General features: G+C 39.4%; 1 protein-coding gene across 3 annotated transcripts in view; it reads right to left on the bottom strand.

Moving 5' to 3' along the window:
* lama2 (laminin, alpha 2) overlaps positions 1-23,273 on the bottom strand; it is a 372,371-nt gene extending 349,098 nt beyond the window's left edge. For all 3 annotated transcript variants that reach the window (XM_059645398.1, XM_059645399.1, XM_059645400.1), the window contains exon 1: positions 23,091-23,273. In XM_059645398.1, coding sequence (XP_059501381.1) covers positions 23,091-23,166 — 76 coding nt within the window. In that variant the 5' untranslated portion in view covers positions 23,167-23,273. The remainder of the gene's footprint in view (positions 1-23,090) is intronic.
* Positions 23,274-23,906: the final 633 nt, after the last annotated feature.

Here is a 23,906-nt window from a genome sequence, read left to right as displayed (position 1 = left end):
TCTGAGCAGCTCCCCACATCCACCCTATCAGGAGCCTTCTGGATCTTCTATGTTTCAATCACGTCACCTTACTCTTCTAAACTCCAGTAGATACAAACGCAGCCTGTCCAATTCTGCCTCACAATACAATCCACTCCTTCCAGCCATTAGTCTAATAAACGTATTCAGAAATGCTTTGAATGCATTTATATCGTTCATTGGATACTGGTACTCCGGATATGGTCTCGTCAGTGCCCTGTACAATGATGCATAGCTTCCTCACTTTTGTATTCAAGTTCTCTTGAAATAAGTAATAGTATTTCTATTAACTTCTCTAATTATTAGTATATCTAATTATCTAATTATTAGATGTTCCAATGCAGGGAACATTTGATGGATTAAGATCCCAGATCCCTCTGCACCTTAGAGCACTGCAATCTCTCATCATTTGGACAATATGCTTTTTTTTAATACTCCTTGCCAAAACGGAAAATTTCACATTTTCCCACATTATGTTCCATTTGCTAGAGGGTCAAAACAGCATCGCTACGTGTGCTTTCCTCACTTCATCAAATGCTTACTGACATTCAGGCCTCTTGCAAGCTATTCTATGTTTTAAATAGTCAATATATGGAAACAAATACATTAGCTAAGAGAATTGAATTTAAAATACTACGCAACTGTCCCTGTGAATTAATTAAGTTCTTCATTCTCTCTGCTTTCAATGTCCCGCAAATTCTCTCCTGTACTGGGTGGATACCTTCCCAAATGATTTGGTAACCCAGTTTATACCGCAGTGATTATCATGAAGCAATACTTGTGCTTTTTAGCTTTGATGCCATGCTCTGGGACATTGTTCCAGCTCACAACATGCTTTTTTGTGTCTTACTGCTACTATAAATGCCATCCAACAATGTGGGCATTCCTTTCATCTTAATATTTGGTCTAGAAACTGGGCATTCAGTAGAAATCTCAAATATCACTTTTAAAACTGTTGCATGAATGGTAAGTAATTCCTTGTTCTTGTCAACAAATTATAATTGTAAGCATGCATTTGACAAATCTATCTTATCAAACACCTATCCACTGGCTAACTTCGAAAACAATCTTCACCGTTAGGCAGCGATAAGATTCACTTTCAATCCTACATTTACCATTTTTCTATAAGCTCCATGATAATGAACGGACTCATTTTCTTTTAAAGTGCCACAAAGAGTGCAATCCAGTCACTGCTGCTTTTCTTTCCAGTCCATCCAATTCTCTACTTACTGCTTCAAACTGTGCATAAGACACTGGTCTTGCCTCTTAAAATGTGAGCTGCCTATTGTCCTTTGTCTTAACTTCAACTTTGTGATGTCTAATTTTTTTTTTCATTTCATCCTGTTTGCTCATTGACCACTTTCAGGAAAAGCTAAAACACCGCAATGTCAGGCATACTCTCACTGGTCCCTATTGTAAATAACTTGGCTTAATTTAACAGCTTCTTTTGAAGCCAATTTCTTTGCATGAGGGAGACTCTGTTCTCTCCTACTAATTTCAATGGCAAGTAAATTGAAGAATTACCATACCGTACCCTAACACAAAGTTGATTTAACACTGGAATACAGCTTTTGCAATAACAAGTCAACTTCACACAGTTTTGCATTAGAGAATGATTTAGGAACTTCATGTGCCCTATTTCTGAGATAACAGATATTGCTGCCAATGTACGAATAATGAAACTGAATTTCATTTGTATTGTCAGCACTAAAGTAATATCTCCCGATCAACTACTCCCATTGTCTTTATGTTGTTTTTCTTGCTTTCTGAATGAGTATTAGTCTTGATATTCCAGCTTGGAAATATCAATTTGGTTCTTCCACATCAATCATATACAAATTGGCAGACATCCTGGACGGTTAGCTCTATCATGACCTCAACCTTGTGCATGGCTACATGCTGATTCTTCGAACAGAAGGTAAAAATTTGGAATTGTGCCAGTAATTAGACACTGATAGGCAGCCCCGTGAATCCATGGAACACAGTCTCAGGAGAAGAGACTGAGAAACAGCAAGCTGATCAGCCCCTGAGGGAATCTGACACATTTTCTTAATCATTCACAGGATTTGGCATAGGTGGCCAGGCCAGCATTTATTACCAGCTTTAATCATCTTTGAGAAGGCGTGGTGAGTTGCCTTCTTCAACCAGTGGAATTTGTTATGGGTAGGTACACCCACTGTGATGTTTGCCCAATGGTAACAGAATGGTGATACAGTTTCGCATCAGGGTGGTGTGTGGCATGGAAGGGAAATTGATGGTAGTATTCCATCCATCTGCTGCCCTTATCCTTCTAGGTGACAGAGGCTGTCAAAACAGTTTTGTAGAGTTTCTGCAGCGCATCATGTAGGTGGTAGATGGAACAGCTTTTGAAGTAATTCAGAGTCTATATCTTTGAAAGGGAAAAGTCGACTTTCTCCTTGAGGCAGAAATAATCCTCATGAATTTTTGTAACTCATTATTCACTAACGGCTGGGTGGGTTGCTGAGAAAATGATGGGGATCTGCTGTGATTCGGATCTGCCATTTTTAATTGCAGTCTGCAGTGTATTTACCCACAGTTTTCCCCATTAGTGCTGGATGCTCAAATACAAGAAAGATAATGTTGATTGCTTGCTTTGCTGACTCTTGTGTTGTAATTTTTTTTTTCAATTTGTTTCAAAACTGTGGAATTTTTTGACTTTACATTCATGGTAAGTCATTTCAATTTCAATTTCCTTTACTTTAAACAAAAAATAAACACACTCATGTGCTGCATGAAACACCATATCCTGAACAGCTGGTACTATGGAAATATCATATGTGGCATGCAACCTTTCTTGCACTGTGTGGTAATGAAGATAAAATATTTCATGAGTGATGTTAAATTGGCACCCTAAAGCTTTTGTTCAATTATATTCAGTGTTCGTACATTTATGACAGGCATTGTGGATGCAGCTATTTAATTGTGTTTTAAACCACGTCAAAAAAGCTGCCAATATTTGGATGAGCCATTAGTTCAAACAAGACTAAACTACTGAAGTATTCAGGCACCCTCTCCAGTTCAGTCGTTATATTTATGGCTTGACATAACACAGATTTAAAAATTATAGTGTCCTGGGTTTTGTCCCTCACCTGTGTCAAATTAATGGGCAAAACAGCCACTCTAGTTAGCTTCAGGATCCCACAGCTAGGGAAAAACATGGTCCTTACTTCTGATTATTAATCAGCAACTCCTGTTACATTTGCACATATACATATTGAGTTATTGTTATGGCCTGAATGAGTGAATAATCCAGCAATATGCTTTGTCTAAACTTGCCATGCTGTTATTATTGCTTGTATACACTATAATCCAGCACTAGCTACATTCTTCAGCAAAGGAGAAAGCAGGGAAATTGAGGGAGGAAATAATCAGGTGAAAGAAATTGTTAACAGATTTGCATATCTTGACGTTGTTATGTGCTCACTGTGTCGTAATTTAGATGTACAGAAAATTTGCTCAGCAAGTAACAGCTTGTGTCACCAATACCACCAAGTTCATTTATGACGAATGATAACAACAATGCTGCATATTTAAAATGAGATGGTCGGAGTTCATCCAGTAATAAGACATGCATTTAGTTAGATGAATGCAGAATGCACTTTCTGATATTTATAATCAAAACAAAGAAACAAAGAAATAAAGAAACCTACAGCACAGGAACAGGCCCTTCGGCCCTCCAAGCCTGCGCTGATCAAGATCCTCTGTCTAACCTGTCATCTATTTTCTAACAGTCTGTGTCTATTTGCTCCCTGCCCATCCATGTACCTGTCCAAATATATCTTAAAAGGCGCTAACGTGTCTGCGTCTACCACCTCCGCTGGCAACGCGTTCCAGGCACCCACCACCCTCTGCGTAAAGAACTTTCCACGCATATCTCCCTTAAACTTTCCTCCTCTCACTTTGATCTCATGACCCCTAGTAATTGAGTCCCCCACTCTGGGAAAAAGCTTTTTGCTATCCACCCTGTCTATACCCCTCATGATTCTGTAAACCTTGCTCAAAATTGTTTGCACACTTCAGTGGCAGCATGTTCTTAAAGGAACTGACACTGATAGACAAAATGTTTTACAAGCTGCTAGCAGAATTAGACCAGATGTTCCATTGCCTTTCAAAATATTAAACTTCAAATAGTGACAAATTATTAGAAGAGCTGAATTTTCGGGAAAGCTATCAACATGGCATCGCAAATAACAGAACTGTAAAAGATCAGTCATTACAAACATGAAATGTCTGCTGCTGAACAAACTTCCTCTAGAACAGCAACACAATCAGTTGGCTTGGACATAAACCATACTATTTGGCTGTAAAGTATCTGAAATTGTAAAATGACCCCTTGATGAATTTACATATGGGGTGAGCATCGAGGAATGTTGAAAAGTACAACTTTTCAAATTGGGATTTAGTGAATGGGAGTCGAAAATATTTATAGAACCACTAAATCAACATATTTATGAATTTGCCCACCCAGAGTGTAGCCCACATACTGAGGCAATTTAGCCTTCTCATTTACAATTGCACATACATAGAAGTTACCACACACAATAAGGCATTTAGACTAAATATTGCCAGGATTCAATCGCCACACAAATAAGCAATTCTAATTGCTTTTAGAAATACACAGAATTATGACAATGAATTATTCAACTCTCCAAAAAAAACGTTTTACAGCTTGAATACAGCGGAACAAGTTATAAGTTAGTGGATTATAGCTCCACTATCATGAAATTCTGAGCAAATGAATTTAATGAGTGTGCTGAGGCCAAACATTACATAATGGCAACCTCTCCTCCCCGCTAACAACCTGACATCTAGGAGCTCCTGAAGTGATTTGCTCCCTTATTCAGCTCCAATACACAGCTCCAATAAGGATGTTCGCTTTCAGGACATGTTGCATTAGATCAGAAATCCTACCCTCACTACCAGTTAGATGGTGGCAGCTCTTCATTATCAGCAGCCCCACAGGAAGTGGTGGCAACTGCTGTAACATACTTGTGCCTTCAGCAGGAATCATTGCTGGATGTTTAGGGAAAGTGGACCAAGAACAGAGTGTGGTTTGTCAACAAGATGGGCAGGATCGCAGCATCTACAGAAAGGTTTATTCTCAGTCAGACCCTCTTCCTATTGCTGTGTCCCTCAACAAGGTCCTATGTGCATTTGAACAAGTGAACGCCCACCCAATAAACCGCAAGGAAACCCAGGGTTTGTTCGTCTCTCTCTCTCCTCAGGGCGAGTTCCCCACATTAATTGCCCTCTTAAAGGCTGCCTGCAAGGCTATTTGCCCTAGATTTAATCAAGGTGTCCCACTCCATGCCCTCCTGTCTGATCAAATGCCCCCTCCAACCCTTTGAGGCAGGGGGATATTAAACACTGTTCTCAAAGAGTCATGATAGAATTAGACCATTTGGTCCATGCCTAATCTTTGCCGAGCAATCCAAATAATCCCATTCTTGAACCACCTGCCGCCTCCCACCGTCCTTATGACCACTCAATTATTTCACTCAATTGTTCATTCAATTTCTGTTTGAAATTACTTCTGCCTTCAACACCCTCATTGGCAGAGTGTTTCAGGTCATTACAACTCATTACATAAAATACATCTTCTTCACATCACGCAGCTCTTTCCAAAAGTCTTAGATATGCGTCCTCAGTACACACACAGTCAATTAATGGGAACGTCTTGTTCTCTTGTTCTCTTGAATCTGTCATTGTATTGAGCATTTTCATCAAATCTTCCCTCATTCCCCTTCACTCCAAGAAGAACTTCAATTCACTCAACCAAAAGAAACCAACATTTAAAAGCCCAAAAGACATTTTTGTAAAGATGTCAGTTACAACGGACAGTTTTCACAAATTGCCCAAATGATGCCTTCTTATATTCCACAGAACATTGGAACTGGAGCTGAGGGGTAAAACAAAAGCCGATATAGACATAATAAAGTGTCTCCTTGAATACACAAGTCAAGTGATGGTAGAAGATATCAATTCGCACACTTCGTATACACCTATTCAGTTAAATCATTCATCTTTCACCACTAAACTCCTGCGGTTAAACTTCAGAACTGTCAGGAGTATTTACAAGCGAACGAGATGTGGTTTCCAGGATGCCTGAGTATTCCACTACATTCCTTGGATGTGCTAATCCCAAAGAAAGTACTTTATTTCAGCAAAATCTGATCACATATTAAGCCACAATTTTCATCATCAAAACACCTTTATAAGTTAATAGACTATTCATGAGCCCAGGATATGAGACCTTTCCATTTGGTAAGACAATACAATCAAAATGGGACAAGTTTGCAACAATCATTTCCAGAGACATGATTTCTGTAGTTTGAAAGAAATGTCTTTAGCAGCAACACTAAATTGTATGTAGCTCTTTAGAAAGCAAGATTAATAAAGGGGTTGGGCAAGCTAAAATGAGACAACTAAGTTGAAGAAATCTAAAACAAAGAAGGATTTTTTCAAAGTTAACAGGAACTGCAGATGCTAGAGAATCCGAGATAACAAGGTGTGGAGCTGGATGAACACAGCAGGCCAAGCAACATCTTAGGAGCAGGAAAGCTGACGATTCGAGCCGAGACCCTACATCAGAAGCATCAGCTTTCCTGCCCCTAAGATGCTGCTTGGCCTGCTGTGTTCATCCAGCTCCTCACCTTGTTATCAAGGAATATTTCAAGATAGTCGTATGACTACAGCACGAAGGTTATCGGAATAATTGTATGGTACTTGTTGCCATTTTTCAGGAGTTAAAGGTCCAGCAGCCACTCTTTGACAATGACTGAGGAAAGCTATGAGCTTATGGGTAAGCAATGGGGGAGTGTGCCAGGTGGGCAAAGTGGACAAGGTGTCAGGTGGGTGAATGTCTAAGGGTGGGTGATGGCTCTGGAATGTTCAGAGGAGTCCGGGAGTTTGGATGTCAGCTTTGTCATGACAGCTGGGGAAGGCACTTAGGACTCTTGAGTCCGGGAGGACTGCAGTTGCAAGTGAGAGCTGTGAGCCTTGAATATTTTCTGTGCACAAACAGTTTCAGAAAGAATTTTCGAGACTTTGGAATGTAAGACAGGAAGCACTTGTTCATCCACGTATATGTACACCTACCTACGAATCCCAGCTTTACCAAACTAATCTTGCAGCTGCAATAATTCCTGTAAATATCATCTACACACTCTCAGTAGATTTCACATGTTTTCTCAGGTGTGATGACCAGAACTGGATTCAACACACTAGTTGAGACCTGACCAGAACTTTATAAAGGTTCAGCAAAGGTTACTTGCTTTGTAAGTCAATTTGTGAAACATTAAGACCCAGTTCTTGTTGAGCTACTGTCTCAATATATCCTGTCACTTTCAACCCCCAGGTCCTGCAGTCAATATACATTTTTTACTTTAGTGCCATTTTGTCAAATTGCTGCTCTATGTTCCTTGTGCTTAAGTGCATCAAATCATATATCTTTGTGACAAATTTCTGCTCATTCTTTTCAAATCGATTTGTATCATCCTCACTGTCAGCCACACCATCAGATTTGGAATCACAAACAAATTATGATTTTTTACTTGCATTCCAATGTTCATGTCATTTTAATGTATAAAAAAGCCATGGTGTCTGTTAAGATCTATTCGTTTCCAACAACACTAATCCCTTCTCTTAACCTTTTAACCTGACATAAAATGCAAAACGAGTTTTGAGAAGATTTGTAGCTCAGGTTGAGGTTCTGGATGTGAGTTTGCTCACTGAGCTGGAACGTTAGAAAGCGGGACATAACACCAGCACTTCATCGGAGGCTCACTGATGATGTTACCTAGAATGGTGACGAAACGTCGAAAACTGACCTTCCAGCTCAGCGAGCAAACTCACATCCATAAAATGCAAAAAGTAAAATTACGAACAAATTTTATGTTTAAGACACGACGGAGCAACATTATTCTAAATATTCTTATGAACATTACATATACATACTAATTTCAAGTGACAAAAATTGCAGAATATGTAATGCATATGCAGTTTATATTAATGGTTCAGCAAAGATTTGTAGTTTGGGTTGCAGACAAGGTTGTTGACTTGCTCACCAAGTTGGCTTGTTTTCATTCAGACATTTCATCACCGTGCTAGGTAACATCATCAGTGAGGTCACCAGTGAACCACTGTTGGGAGATGCATCATTTCTGGTTTTGCGACAACATTGTTGATGAGGTGGTGCGTCTCTTCTCGTGTCACTAAATGCATCAAACTAGAAGAGACGCACCACTTCATCAACAATGTATTCAATGGGATTAAATTCACGAGAGAAGAAGAAAACATCAATTAGCTTTTGTTTCTGGATGTCAGGATTGAACGTATGACCAATGGAGAGTTCCAAACCTCGGCATTGAGGAAAGCAATCCACACTGACCAAATTCTCAACTTCCACAGCAACCACCCCAAAGTCCATAAACAAAGCTGTGTTAGGACACTATTTAAATAGGCCACCACTCCTGAAACACGCCAGAACTATGCAGGAAAAAGGAAGAGCACCTATACAAAATCTTCACTATGAACGGATATCCCTGCTTCTTCATCCACAGCTCCCTACTAAATAGACAAGAACAAGAGGACACAGTATGCCGTAACATACTGATCACACTGTCCTACATCAAGAACATATCAGAACTGACGAGACTCCTACGACTACTCAGAATCAAGGTGGCACACAAGCCTCTTCAGCCGATGACAAACACTTAAGGATTAAAGACGCTATTCCCACAACATGCAGAACCAAAGTGGTTTCTAGAATACCATGCAACGACTGCCACAAGCATTACATTGGACAGACAGGAAGGAAACTACCATCAGAATACACGAACATCAGCTAGCAGCAAAACAACACGATAAACTTTCACTAATATCAGTACACTTGAAAAATGAAGGCCATCAGTTTAACTAGGACAACTTAACCAGAGTAGCCCAAGCCAAACAGAGTCATGCACAGGAATTCCTAGAAGCATAGTTCTCAACCCATAATGCAATTAACAAACATATAGAATTGGACCCCATATATAAACCCATATAGAACAGAAATGGCACAACTCACATAACAAGACTGGACTATAAATTCCAAGCAGAGTGGAACAACATCGCTTCATCAGAGGCCTCACTGATGATATTACCTAGCACGGTGACGAAATGTCTGAACGAAAACAAGCCAGATCAGCGAGCGCGTCAATAACCTCACAATTTATATTTATACATTTTATAAGTTCAGTGTGGCAGTAGGTTTTCCCACTGTTACTCCTCATTATAAATTGTTACAGTACATTGTTAGTTCAAGTGCTATGCACACTCCTTCATCTTACAAAACAAATTCACTTATTTTCATGACAGAACATAGAATTGGATGTTTGCGAGGATTCCCTGTGAAAGAGAAACCTTTTTTAAGAGGTTTGTCTGAGTAGCAATATATGCAGTCAAACAACAGTGTCATCTGGGGAATGCAACAGACTTCTTCTCATCTACTAAATACAGTGAATTTTTTTACGTGCCATAAAATCTTGTTGGAAAAGGGACTGAAAAACTCTCCCAGACATGATTAAGAATAAAACAAAGTATCAATTAATTTTACAGAGAGGACACGTCAGACCAAAATGGAGTGTTATACAAATACACCAGTTTCTCTTCATTTCCTTTAACAAAATAACAGTAAAATATTCAACTGTGGCATGATCTAGGCAGATCCGACACTGATACAAGGTTTGCCACGATCGGATGACCCCTTGATACTCTAGCATGTCTCCAAAGTTCATAAAATAGAATACAAAAGAACTAGGAGCAAGATTTGGCCATCCAGCCTTTTGAACGTGATCATTACCTTTCATTCAGATCATGGTTAAACAAATTCTAGCCTCAACTCCAGTTTCCAGTCAGTCCCTCATTACCCTTCACCCCGTCGTGACTAAAAATTTACCTCATTTGGCCTTGAATACATTAATGGCCCTGCCTCCAATGTTTTCTAGGAAAATGAAGTCTACAAACTAACCACCCTCCAGAGAAAATAAACTCTCTGTATTTCAGTCTGATTGGGAGATCACCAATTTTTCCTTACTTGTCCTAGAATCTTGCTGCACAAGGGTAAACATCGTCAGAGCATTCTGAGAAATCCCCTCAAGATCTTACTTGTTTCAATAACATCACCTCATATTCTTCTAACTTCAATGTGTATTGACACAGCCTGATAAACATCTCCTCATCAACTTTTCCATCCCAGGAATTAGCAAGCATTCCCTGAACTGCTTCAATGTAACTATATCCTTTCTCAAGACCAAAACTGTACACTGTACTTCAGATGCAGTCTAACTAAACCCCTGTTCAGCTACAGAAACACTTCCCTACTTTCACACGATTCCTCTTGGAATAAAGGCCAACAACTTGACATATTAGTCACTTACAACACCTGCTCACCAACAGGCTGTGATTCATGTACCAGGACAGCCTGATCTTTCAACGGTGGAATTCTGCATTCTGTTGCCATACTTTCTGATTCTTCCTGGCAAAGCAGATAAGTTTGTTTTACTCCACCTGCAAAATATTTGCCCACAGTTATGTAGTTGCTTCCTGTATGATACATAATATAGCCATTAAAACAGTCATCAATATTCCTGGAAGATTAAGTACAGCAAACTGTGGCACAAAAGGAGATCGAAAAGCAAAGGGATCATGGTAAGGAACTAATAGAATCCTCTGTCGCAACTGTAGGAAACAGAACATAAGAGCATTGAACAAATCTTCCTTCCAGTTCTTCCTTTATCTTCAGTTACATATTTTCATATAAGCAGATATTCTACACTGATACTACTTACATGAAATTTAAATTCCATAAGCAAACTGCAGCTATGAAGTCTGAGAGATTTGTTTTTTAAAGTGAAAGTAGTGGTATAATTGTTTTGATGGATGCACATCTATGTTACTTAGTACGAGTGTATTCTTATCCTAAAAGGAAGAAAAAAAATTCCACCTTGAGAATGCTCTGCAAATCTCCTTATGATTTAGCTAGAGACTTATCTTTATAAATGTAGCAGTAATGAGACTGGACTAATAATCTTGTGGCCTGGCATAATAGTCTGATGAATGAAAGTTTAAATCATGTGGTGGATTGAAGCCTTTTCATTATGTTTTCTAAAAAACTTGAAAATACCTCATATGACTAAAGGTGGCCAATAAACTGCGGAATTGTCATAAAAAGCTTTGTTTCACTGATATCTTTTATTCAATTTGAACTTTATGCATTTCCACTTCTGTAAAGAGTAACCTGAGTCTCCCTCATGTTATCTGTCTTAACTTGAAACTTTACATTTCTACATGTTCTAATTGTCCTGTTTTTCCCTGAAATCAGAAACTCCATATAAAGCAGCTGTTTAGTTAATTTCTGGAGTTTTTATTAGAGTTATCATATGGTTTCTAATTGCCTATTTAGTTACGTATCACTATCAGCGAACCTAATGCACTCAAATGGCCAAAGGGCATGCAAAGTCCACCATCTACAGGGCACAAGTCAGGAGTGTGATGGAATACTCCCCACTTGCCTGGATGAGTGTGGCCCCAACAACAGTCAAGAAGCGTGACACCATCCAGGCCATCACAGCCCAAATGATGACAGCACATTTATAAACATCCATTCCCTTGACCATGACACTCAGTAGCAGAAGAGTGTATCAGCTAATAAGATGCACTACGAAAATTCAGCAAAGCCCCTTAGTCAGCACCTTCCGAGCTCACAGCCACTTCCATCTAGAAGGACAACGGTAGCAGGTGTTGGAACACCACCACATGCAAGCTCCCCTCAAAACTAATCACCATCTTGACTTGGAAATATATTCCTTGGGTGCTGCTGGGTCAAGAACCTTGCACTCCCTCCCTAATGACATTGTGGGTTAAAGTAAATCACATGGATTACAACGGTTCAAGAATGAGCCTATCCACCAACTTCTCAAAGGCAACTAGGGATGGGAATAAGCAATGCCCACATCCCACAAATGAATTTTTAAAAATCTGCTATGTCACAAAAAGAGGCATCAAATTTAATTCATATTTAGCATAGTGCTGTGCAGTTTTCACAAGCTATCAGGAAAAGTTCACCAATTTTTCTGTTCCCTAATTGTTTTTTTTCCAATTCAGATCAATTGCATCATTTTATTTTCTTACTGAGCTCCAAACTCTCCATCTGGTAGTCTTGGCAAGTGATTACTGAGAGTCTGGGGAACCAACAGGAAGAGGAGTTCAGAGGCCAGAGGGTCATTGGAAGGGCAAGTCATGTAACTGGTTGCCAGGCCCAGGGGCTGGAACCTGTGACTAAGTCAATGTATTAGGAGGATTTGCAGACGGGGAAACTTGCACCAAAAGTAACAGCAAAATCTGACACGTTCACTCAATAGATCAGGAGCCGGATATCATTGGTTCTCTAATGCGACAGGAGAAATGATTTAACCTGGTGCAGATGATATTCCCATGACACTGCTGCTTTTCTTCTAAGTAGTGGAATGGAGTATCTTCTCTTATATTTCATTCTAAAACCCATTTCTGGTATGGAAATAAGATTTGAAAAACTTGCAAATGCCTTCATATGAGACAGAAAGGAATGTATGAAGGAGAATGTATTTATCCATTTGTTAAGCCTGCAGAAAGGTCATGTAATTTATGCTCAGAAAGAATGATTTGCACTTATACATCAACTTCCATATCCTGTAAATACTCCAAGGACTACACAGCCAATAAAGTGCTTGTGAAATATTGTCACTGTTGTTTTTAGACATGCACAACTGCCACTGAAAATAAACAGCTTTTGTAACAGCATTGAGATGATGAACTAGCTATGCCGTTTTTGTGATGACAGTTGGGGATGAAGGGTGTCCAGAGCACTGAGAGGCGGCCAAGTCGTTGGGAGATGTTCCAACAGCTCTTCAAAAAGTTTGCATTAGAATTGTTAACATTTTACTCAAAATGTACTATACCCTCAGGAGTGCATTTGAGAGTCAGCCCATATTGCATTTTCAAATTTTGCACTGATCCTGAACCCACAATCTTCTGATATAGAGGCCTGGATGCTACAACTGGACAAGACAAATGCTAAGGCTGACTACAGTTATAGAGTCTTAAATTAGCAGGAGTGACTTGAGACTCTAGCAGGTTGCAAAAAAAATTCTTTCATCTCTGTGATGGATTCCAACTGACAGAAGGAGAAGACTTTAATCTTATTCACTGTAAGGGTCTGAAGTGAATCAGTTCAATCTAGTTTTCAGTGGGTTTCAGTTTATTATGCAAACCTACTCATAATTTAGGCTAGTCTTACTCCAAGAAATACAACCATGGCTGTCATAATAAATGAATAATTTGTATTTGGGCAACAAAGTCAAGACAGTTGCATTCTTTAAATAAATAAAGTTTTTTATTCTGCATCTATCTTAGGCACAATCTAATCGGTGCTTAATATCTATGCTTTGTTCTATCTCGTAGATAAATGTTAATATGTTTTGACAATAACTATAAATATAAAAATGGTACAGCAATTTAAGATTTTTGCAAAGATTTGTATTTAGGGTTGTGGGTGAGGTTTTTGACTTGCTCGCCAAGCTGGCTTGTTTTCATTCAGACATTTCATCAGAGGTGAGGCCTCCGATGAAGCCATGTTGCTCTACTCTGCTTGCAATTTATAGTCCAGTCTTGTTATGTGAGTTGTGTCATTTCTGTTACATATGGGCTTGCATATGGGGTCCAATTCTATATGTTTGTTGATTGCATTACAGGTTGAGAACCATGCCTCTAGGAATTCCCATTCATGCCTATGTTTGGCTTGGGCTACTACGGTTACTTTGTCCCAGTTAAACTGATGGCATCCATTGTCTGATTGTACAGACATTAGGGTAAGTTTGTTGTGTTATTCTGCAGCTAGCTGGTGGCTGGTTTCCTTCCTATCTGTCCGCTGTCATGTTTATGACAGTCCTTGCATGGTTTTTTGTAAACTACATTGGTTCTACATGTCATGGGTATGAGGTCTTTAATCCCTGTGAGCGTTTGTTGTAGAGCGGCTGTGGGCTTGTGTGCTACCATAATTCCTGGTGGTCGGAAATGACACAACTTTCCATAACAGACTAGACAGCATAAATTCTAAGCAGAGTAGAACAACATCACTTCATTAGAGACCTCACTGATGCTGTTATCTAGCATGGTGATGAAACGTCTGAATGAAAACAAGCCAGCTCAGCGAGCAAGTCAACAACCTGGTAGAAGAATTATCATGGATCATTTTAATGTTGATTGGTCAAACCAGGTCAGTCAAGGCAGTCTTGAAGATGAGTTCATTGAATGTATCTACTGTAGTTTTCATGAACAGTATGTAATGGAACCAACAAGGGAGCAAGATATCCTAGATCTGATCCTGTGTAATGAGACAGGGATAATTAATGATCTCATACTGAAGATCCTCTTAGAAGGAGTGATCACCGTATAGTTGAATTTAGAACACAGATGGAAAGTGAGAAGATAAAACCCAATATCAGGGTCCTGTGCCTAAACAAAAGAGACTACAATAGGATGAGGGAGGAGTTGGCTAAAGTAGACTGGAAGCAAAGATTTTATGGTTGGACAGTTGAGGAATAGAGGAGGACTTCCAAAGCAATTTTTCAATGTCCTGAGCAGAAGTGTATACCAGTGAAAAGGAAAAACTGTCGAAAAAGGGTAATCAGCAATGGATGTCAAAAAAGGAGGCTATCAGTTTGAAAGCTAATGCATAGAAAATGGCAAAGACAGTAGGAAACTACAAGATTGGAAAAACTTTAAAGGTCAGCAGAAAGCCACAAAAAACCTATAAAGAAAAGAGAGATTATGAGAGTAAACTAGGTCAGAATGTAAAGACAGAGAGCAAAAGTTTCCACGAATATATAATAATATATTCATGGAAAAAGAGTGGCTGTGGTAAACATCAGTCCTTTAGAGGATGAAAAGGGGGTTTTAATAATGGGAAATGAGGAAATAGCTGAAGCACTAAACACGTATTTTGTGTTGGTCTTCACAGTGGAGGATACGAATAACTTGCCAGTAACTGATGACAAAGAGATTAAGGCAGGTGAGGACTCGACATGATCATTACCATGAAGAGGCAGTGTTGGTCAAGTAAATGGCGCTAAAGGTAGTCAAGTCTCCTGGCCTTAATGGAATGCATCCCAGGGTACTAAATGAAATGGCTGAAGAAAGAGCAAATGCACTCGTGGTAATTTTCCAAAATTTGCTAGACTCTAGGGCAGTTCCAGCAGATTGGAAAACAGCACATGTGACGCCACTGTTTTAAAAAGGAGGTGGACAAAAGATGTGGAATTATAGGTCAGTTAGCTTAACTTCTGTAGTGCGGAAAATGCTTGAATCTATCATCAAGGAAGAAACAGCAAGATGTCTATGTAGAAATTGTCTCATTCGGCACACGCTGCATGGGAACATTCTATGAAGACATTATGACAGCGGTGGACAACGGGGACCCAGTAGATGTGGTGTTTCTAGATTTCCAGAAGACATTCGACAAGGTGCTGCTCCAAAGGTGCTGCATAAGATAAAGGTCCGAGGCATTATGGGTAAAGTATCAGCATGGATCGAGGATTGGTTAACTAACAGGAAGCAATGAGTGGGGATAAATGAGTGTTTTTCTGGTTGGGGGATCAGGGATCAGTATCGGGACCACACATGTTTACAATTTATATAGATGATTTAGAGTTGGAAACCACATGTAGTGTGTCAAAGTTCACAGATGGCACTATGATGAGGGGTAGGGCAAAGTGGGCAGAGGACTCTGAAAGTTTGCAGAGCGATATAGACAGTTTAAGTGGGTAGGCAAATGTCTGGCAGATGGAGTACAATGTTGATAAATGTGAAGTCATCCATTTTGGTAGGAATAACAGTAAAAAGGACTATTATTTGAATGGCAAAAAAAATTTCAGCATGCTGCTATGCAGAGGGATCTGGGTGTCCTTGTGCATGAATCACAGAAGGTTGGTTTGCAGGTGCAAAAGGTAATTAAGAAGCCAAATGGAATTTTGCCCTTCCTTGGTAGAGGGATTGAGTTTAAGTGCAGGGAGGCTATATGACAGCTGTAGAGGGTGCTGGTGAGGTCACACCTGGAGTACTGTGTACAGTTTTGGTGTCTTGAGAAAGGATGTGTTAGCACTGGAGGGGGTGCAGAGGAGTTTCACTAAGTCGATTCCAGAGTTGCGAGGGTTGCCTTATCAGGAAGGGCTGAATAGGCTGGGATCATGTTCATTGGAATTTGGAGGAATGAAGGGGTATCTTACAGAAACATATAAAATTATGAAGGAAAACAAAAAGATTGAAGCAGGGAGGATGTTTCCGCTGGTCGGTGAAACTAAAACAAGAGGGTACAGCCTCAAAATTAGTGTCGGGTGGGGGGGAATTTAGGACTGAATTGAGAAGGAACGTCTTCAACCAAAGGGTTGTGAATCTGTGGAATTCCCTGCCCAGTTGAGTAGGTGAGGCTTCTTCATTGTTTTGAACAGTAAGGGACGTAAGGGTTATGTTGAGAGGGTGGACAAGTGGAGCTGAGGCCACAAAAAGACCAGCCATTATCTTAATGAATGGTGGAGAAGACTGGAAGGGCAGATGGCCTACTCCTGCTGCTGGTTTTTAGGTTCTTATTTGTTACAACTCAAAAGAAGGTGTTGCATGCAATAATTTTCAAACATTCTGACAGAAGCATGCAAATGAAAACCATTTTACAATGTTTGATACTTTTGAAAAAAAAGTTGATGTTTATGTTTTTTCATAAACCTCTTAATTGGAAGCATACTTGAAACCCAATAAGACAATTTTAATCAGATAAAGACCTGGAAAACCATGTGATGACATATTAGCATATGGACAACACATATGAAATTGTTCTTCTATTTTACCAGAGCCATTTATCCACTTCAAAACTTTATTACATTCCTTTGAGATAAGTTAAATCCTCTGTTAAATTAAGAAAAGAAATAAAGTCATACAAAAATGCAGCGATAACACTGGAGTTGGGGGAACACAGCAGGCTAGGCAGCATCAAAGCAGCAGTAAAGTTGATGTTTCAGGTCGGGACCCTTGTTTTCCAACAACACTTGTCAGATAGGTTCTCTCACAAGTGGCACTTCACTCCCCATGTTTATCCACCACTTGCACCAATCAGAAATCAGTGGATTTTGTCTGGATGAGTGCAGCACCTATAATTCCAAAGATTTGGCATCATCCAGGACCAAGCTGTCTGTGTCCTTTCTACAAGATGCACTATGGCAATTCATCAAGACTTCTTAGACATCACATCCCAAACCTACAATCTCTGCCACCAAGAATGTCAAAGACTGCAGGAACTTGGGAAGACCACCACTTGCAAGTTCCCCTTCAGGTCACTCCACCCTAACTTGTAAATCGTTCTTTGTGCTTTTGCTGACTGAGATCTAAGTCCTGACATTTTCTATTTAACAAGTACCTGGCTGTACCTTCACAACAAGTACAGCAGCAATTCAAGAAGGCAGCTTGCCATCACCTTCTCAAGAAAAATTAGTATCTTGAAATATACACGGGTCTAGCTGGCAACATACACATTTAAAACGAGCAATCTTAAATGCCAGCGATAGTAGGAACTGCAGATGCTGAAGAATCTGAGATAACAAGGTGTAGAGCTGGATGAACACAGCAGGCCAAGCAGCATCAGAGGAGCAGGAAGGCAGGACTGAAACTTCAGCCTTCCTGCTCCTCTGATGCTGCTTGGCCTGCTGTGTTCATCCAGCTCTCCACAATCTCAAATGCCAAAGTGATTGTTAAGCATTTGTGATGAATTGTATTTTTTGCAGAAGCTTCAATGTGCAATAAAATCACTGTTTAATGATGACACCTTGGAAATACATCAGATTCCCTCGAACAACCCTTGATCTACATAACACATGATCCAAACCCAACTCTGAGCTTGGACAAGTTATTTCATTCACTAGGCTTTTTTTTGCTCTTAAACGCATCTTCTTAAAGAGCCAAATGGAAGAAACAAATTACTCAAAATTATGAAGGGGGAGGTCTCAAACAGGTTATTCATGCAATTGTCCATTCAGTTATTTTCCTAAAACTTTATGGAGTGGGAGGGTTGAAAGTGTGTGCCTCACTTCATGGAGGTCTGCAATTTGGTTTCAACCTGCACCCTTTAGATTGCTGCCCATTGATAAGTCTCAATCTCACGTACAAGTCTCAATCAGCAAACATATCTTCTGCCCACTCCCTCTTAGAGATATGTTACTGGCTGCTCCAGGAGTTCCACCTTTAATTAAACAGTCAAATACTACACACAAGCCCTTCTGAAATTCCCAAAAAATAAAAACAAAGTACAGTAATCAAACTCATGCGGAATCAATTATTTTCTGATTATTAAATCTGAAACTTTAGCACATTGAGTATCAAAACTGTAAAACTTGAATGTTGAAATTAGTTCAGGTTAGAATGCAGATACCGCAAATAATCAAGAAAGCTAATAGAATGTTTTGTTTTATTGTGAGGCAAACTGAATGCAAGACAAGGGAGATTCAGTTATACATGACGTTGGTGAGACCACATCTGGAGTACTGCGACAATATTCATTACGAGGCAAGTGTGAGATGATGCATTTTGGGAAGTCAAATGCAGGAGGAATGTTCACAGTTAATGGCAAGACCATTAGGACCAGTGATATATGGAGGAATCTTGGGAATCACCTCTATAGCTTTTTCAAAGCGGCAACACAAGTGAATGTGGCGGTTAAGAAGGTTTACAACATGCTTGCCTTGATTGATCAAGGCACTGAGTTTAAAAGTTGGCAAGTCATGTTGCAGCTATATAAGACTTCAGATAGGCCACATTTGGAATATTGTGTGCACTTCTGGTCCCCGCACTACAGGAAGAATGTGGGGACTTTAGGCAGTGTGCAAAGAGCTTTACCAGAATGTTGCCTGGATTGGAGTGTACCAGCTATAAGGGGACGTTGAACAAACTTCAATCATTTTCGCTAGAACATCGGAGGCTGAGGGGTGACTTGATAGAAGTATATAAAATTTTGAGAGAGTCATGGATAGGCTGGATAGTTGAAGCTTTTCTCCCACCATAGAAATGTCAAATACAAGGGGATATGGATTTAAAGTGAGAGGGGAAAAGTTTGAAGGAGATATGCAAGAAAAGATTTTAACACAGGGGGTGGTAGTTACCTGAAAAGCACTTCCATGGGAGATGGTAGATGTAGATAGGACAACAACATTTAAGAGACATTTAGATAGGCAAATGAACAGGCACAAAATAAAGGGACATGGGCCATGTGCAGGCAGATGGGATTAGTTTAGATTGACATTATGGTCAGCACAGACATAGTGAGACGAAGGACCTGTTCCTGTGTTATATCATTCTGTGTCAGAAGTCACACAGCACCACATTATTGTCCAGCAGGTTTATTTAAAAATCACAAGCTTTCATAGCACTGCTCCTTCATCAGATAGATGTAGGGTTCTATGTTCTATAGTAGGATGTTAATGTGTGGAAAGTAGTTCAGAGGAGATTTACAGCCTAATACTTGGAATGAGCAAATTGACTTATGAGGAAAGGCTAAGCGGTTTGGGCCTGTGTCCTCCGGATTGTGGAAGAATCAGAAGTGACTTAATTGAAAAAAATTAAGATCAAGAGGGGGCACGACCAGGTGTGTGTTGAAAACACGTTTCCTCTTGTGGGAGATTCCAGAGCTAAGGGCCTTAGTTTAAAATTAAGGGCTCACCCATTTAAAACAAAGCTGAGGAAACATTTGAAGATAGCAAGAACTGCAGATGCTGGAGTTGGATTCAACACAGTGTAGGGCTGGAGCAACACAGCGGGCCAGGCAGCATCAGAAGAACAGGAAAAGTGACATTTTGGCTCAGGACCCTTCTTCAGAAAATGAAAGTTCTTAGGAAGGATCCTGACCCGAAACGTCAACTTTCCTGCTCCTCCGAGGAAACATTCTTTTCTCTCCAAGGATAGAAAATCTTTGGAATTCCTGTCCTCAAAAGGCCACTGATGCAGAATCTTTAACTATTTGAAGGCCAAAGTAGGTAGATTTTTGACAACCAAGGGGATGTAAAATTATCAGGGATGTACAAGAATGTCGAGTTGAGGCTAAAATTAGATCAGCCATGAGCTTACTGAATGACACAGAGTTGAGTGGCCTACTCGTGTTGCTCATTTGTATGTTTGTAAATGGCAAGGCATGACTTATAACAAAGTTGAACATTTGTGCAGCAGAGCTTAGCATTTAATTGTCAGAGCCTTGACTGTTCTCACCTTCAAAGTGTGGAACAGACTTTGAGCTTTGAAACAGTGAATACAAAAACTCTGAACAACAAAATGTAACAATAGTGAATGTTAAGCACTCTTTGAAGGGATGAATTAAGATAGGCCTAATGATGTTCCTCAACTTTAGTAATCTTGCAAAACTTAATGTTACTTCAATTCAGTATCACTAACTGTAAATGTGTTTTTCTCATGTTGGCTTCAGTATGCTTAAAACTGCCTTCCCTGACAAGTTTCTCAGATGATTGTCTGTTGATGCACTTTTGATTTACTCACAAGTAATCTCTTGGTGAAAACTTAATTTTTACTTCCACACAACAAGCTTGCATATTTTCACAGACTCCTGCAATCACTCACTGTCTCTTAAAACTCAAATACTGTTTTTGGATTCCTGTTGAGAGATGTACGTGTAGACGCCATGTCTCACAGAGGATTGAAGTATTTACTTATTGGACAAAATTCTGGAAGTTACTCATTTAACTTATACAACAATAAATCACTGCATCTGTACATACACACAAGAAATTTTCCATGTTCTGTGTTTGTGTATACATCCAGAGTTATTTCTTTCTCAAGATGAGCCACATTTTATAAAAATGCCCTCAACAAACTGTAAAAATGTCAAGAGTATTAATAAAAAGACAATCAATCAGTTTCTTTCAACTTTGATTCACTATAATTAAGGTATTAGTTGGACAAATATGTGCCTGACAAACCGAAAAAAAGTTATATGTTTATTTTGTGTAATAATGTTCATTTATGATGGTCAAGACATTTTGACATATTCTTCCATTGAAATTATGAAATATATTTGTTTTGATGTTTGATTTTAGCCCATCTTACATTCAAATAAAATCCGAAAAAACTGCAGATGCTGTAAATCAGAAACAAAAATTGAAATTGGTGGAAAAGCTCAGCCAGTCTGGCAGCATCCGTGGACTGAAATCAGTGTTAATGTTTCAGGTCAAGTGACTCTTCCTCAGAACGCTTTGTAGATTTGAAATAAGTGGTTAGAAATATTTGATGCAAAACAAATATATATATTCTAAAATAATTTGTAATTCCTTCAGAAGAAAATGTGATATTCATATTAAAAATTCCTAATTCTCAGGTTGATGCCACTGACAAGAACAGTCTAAGTAACAAATAACTTCTTGTAATCTAGAAGTTGACACAAGTTATCATGGGAAAGTGGCAGCATAGTAGTAATGTTGCTGCACTAATCATCTAAAGACTGTTGTTCAAATCTGGGATATGGTGAAGTTTACGTTAAGCGAAATCAGAAATTAAAATATAATCTGATAGTAACCATGTAATTTTTTTGCCATTTAAAAATCTATCTGGTTAACTGACATCCTTTAGCTAATAAAATCTGCTGCTCTTAGCTGGTTTGGTCTACATGTGACTCCAGACCCACATTGTGACTGATTCTGAACTAACGTCCCAGTGAAACGGCGGCGTACAGGAATCAGCAACAAATGACAGTGATTCCCACATTCCGTGCAAAAATGAAACAAAACTTTGACAACCATTGCATGCCATATGGATTCTTTGTAGTGGTTTGATGCACTTCAAAGGACTGTTAAGAATCATGAAGGTTGTCTGGAAAGGGAGTAAGGCTGAACTACTAAGGATTGTAGACACCAGTCCTTCGGGCATTGGTAAATTCATTGGTTTTGCTAACAAACAGCTTTATGAGCACATGTACCGTCACAACGATTCTTTAACATTTAAGTATCAAATTGCCACAGTAGGATTTGAACTCACTTCTCTGGGTCATTTGCACCATTGGAATCGAATTCCCTAAGGAAGATGTGCCAAACACGGTAAACTTCAAACATAGTGTTTACTCTATTAACTTCGCTCAATTTAATCTCTCCTAAGTTTCACCCAGCAGCAAAGATAAAGCATTTAAGTTTGTGAAATAGCTTTCATGCTCCAATATACCTGTGAACTGTGGCTTTCTTAACTGGCTTTGCCATACTCTTTAAGATTACTTTGAAATTCATAATATTTTTATTCAACGTTTTTGTTCTGATAGTTTGCATGTAATTCAGTTCTAAGAGATTAATTTGCAGCAGTTTATAAATTCCCTCCCATTAAATAGATGCATTTTCAATGGTTCAGAGTATTATAATGTGCGGCAGGAAATTTCTGTGGTTTCTTCAGTGATAGATTTCACTATTGTTTTGAACACCAGAGGTTCCGGCAATCAAGTTATTCGATCTGTCAATCAAGTGTTGTAACGTTCATATTTCTCTCCTGACATCAAAAGTGGAATAATAGCAAGCAGCAAACATTTACAAGGAAATATCAGAATAATCAAATAAATTGATGAGCACAGAATCTAATTCCACAATTCTCAGAGAATATAAATCAGAGCCAGAACAGATTAATGAAAGCACGCCGCAATTTGCTTAGTTATTTCTTATCTTCAATATCCCGGCAATGAGTAACATACGTATCACTTCTAAATTTTGTTCAAGTCTCGAAATAAGCCTACAGGTCGCTTCCAACTTGAATACAACTTCATTGGATGCACCCTACTGCACTGTTATGGTGGACTTTTTAAAACTGTTTGCAAAGTTGCATATTTAAGTAGCTGTTCTCCACAAAGCTAGATTTTAAAAAATACTCCACAACGTGATGGGAAAAGTTTGATGGCGCAGTTGTCCATGTATTCAGCAGTAACTGTTCACTAATTATAACTGTCAACTTTCACTTACCTCTCTGCTGACCACTACTGTAATGCCAACATAGCAGCACATTGACTGCAAACACTAGCAAACGAGGAACTTTCATTTTGTTGCAGTTTTGTGATCGTCTTACTTCATTATAAGGTCTTTCACACGGTTAAGCTGCAAACTTCACCCGCTCTCTGTTTGCACTGAGTTGAGTGACACGACAAGAGCTGCTGCCTCCGATGATCCTCACTCCCGCAGCGGGACAGGGAGCGCAAGCTCCCCCTAGCGCCCGGTGGGAAGGTTGCCAATGACTGGAGAGTAAAGCGCCGTGTTTCCGCTAACTTTGGGAATAAATAGGCTTGGCTTGTGCTGAAGATGTTTTGACTCTAGAGAGTAAAGACAGGACTCGCATGCATTTACTTTCAAATCATACATGTATTACTGGCCCATTTCCCGTTTTCCAGTGTTTATTTGAGCCTAATTCCGTGCTGGAAGGAAAAAGGTTTTTGATTATGACTGGTATTTAATTTCTCAGGTTTTGGTGACCTACGGAAATTGGGAGCGAAGGTTGGTCCTGGAGAGCAGACTTGGGTGTCCCAACATGGGAGGAATGGGATGACAGTGCTGGAACTGAACATTTGTAATTGGGGAACAGGATCTCAGGGAATGGCAGTACTTGAGTTTTGGAAGTTCGGTCGCGTTGGAATGGGCTGGTGCGTGTTTGTAACCTGAGGGTGATACAGACTGCGGCAGAGTGACTGAACTGCTGCTGAGAAAAGGTCATTAAGGCATATAACATCAAAGAGTTAGAAAATAGAACATAGAACATTACAGCACAGTACAGGCCCTTCGGCCCTC

The sequence above is a fragment of the Stegostoma tigrinum genome, chromosome 4 (assembly GCF_030684315.1).
Source record: "Stegostoma tigrinum isolate sSteTig4 chromosome 4, sSteTig4.hap1, whole genome shotgun sequence".
Taxonomy (NCBI): Eukaryota; Metazoa; Chordata; class Chondrichthyes; order Orectolobiformes; family Stegostomatidae; genus Stegostoma; species Stegostoma tigrinum.
Note: the sequence above shows the minus strand (reverse complement) of the source record. Positions and strands in the feature narration are given on the sequence as shown.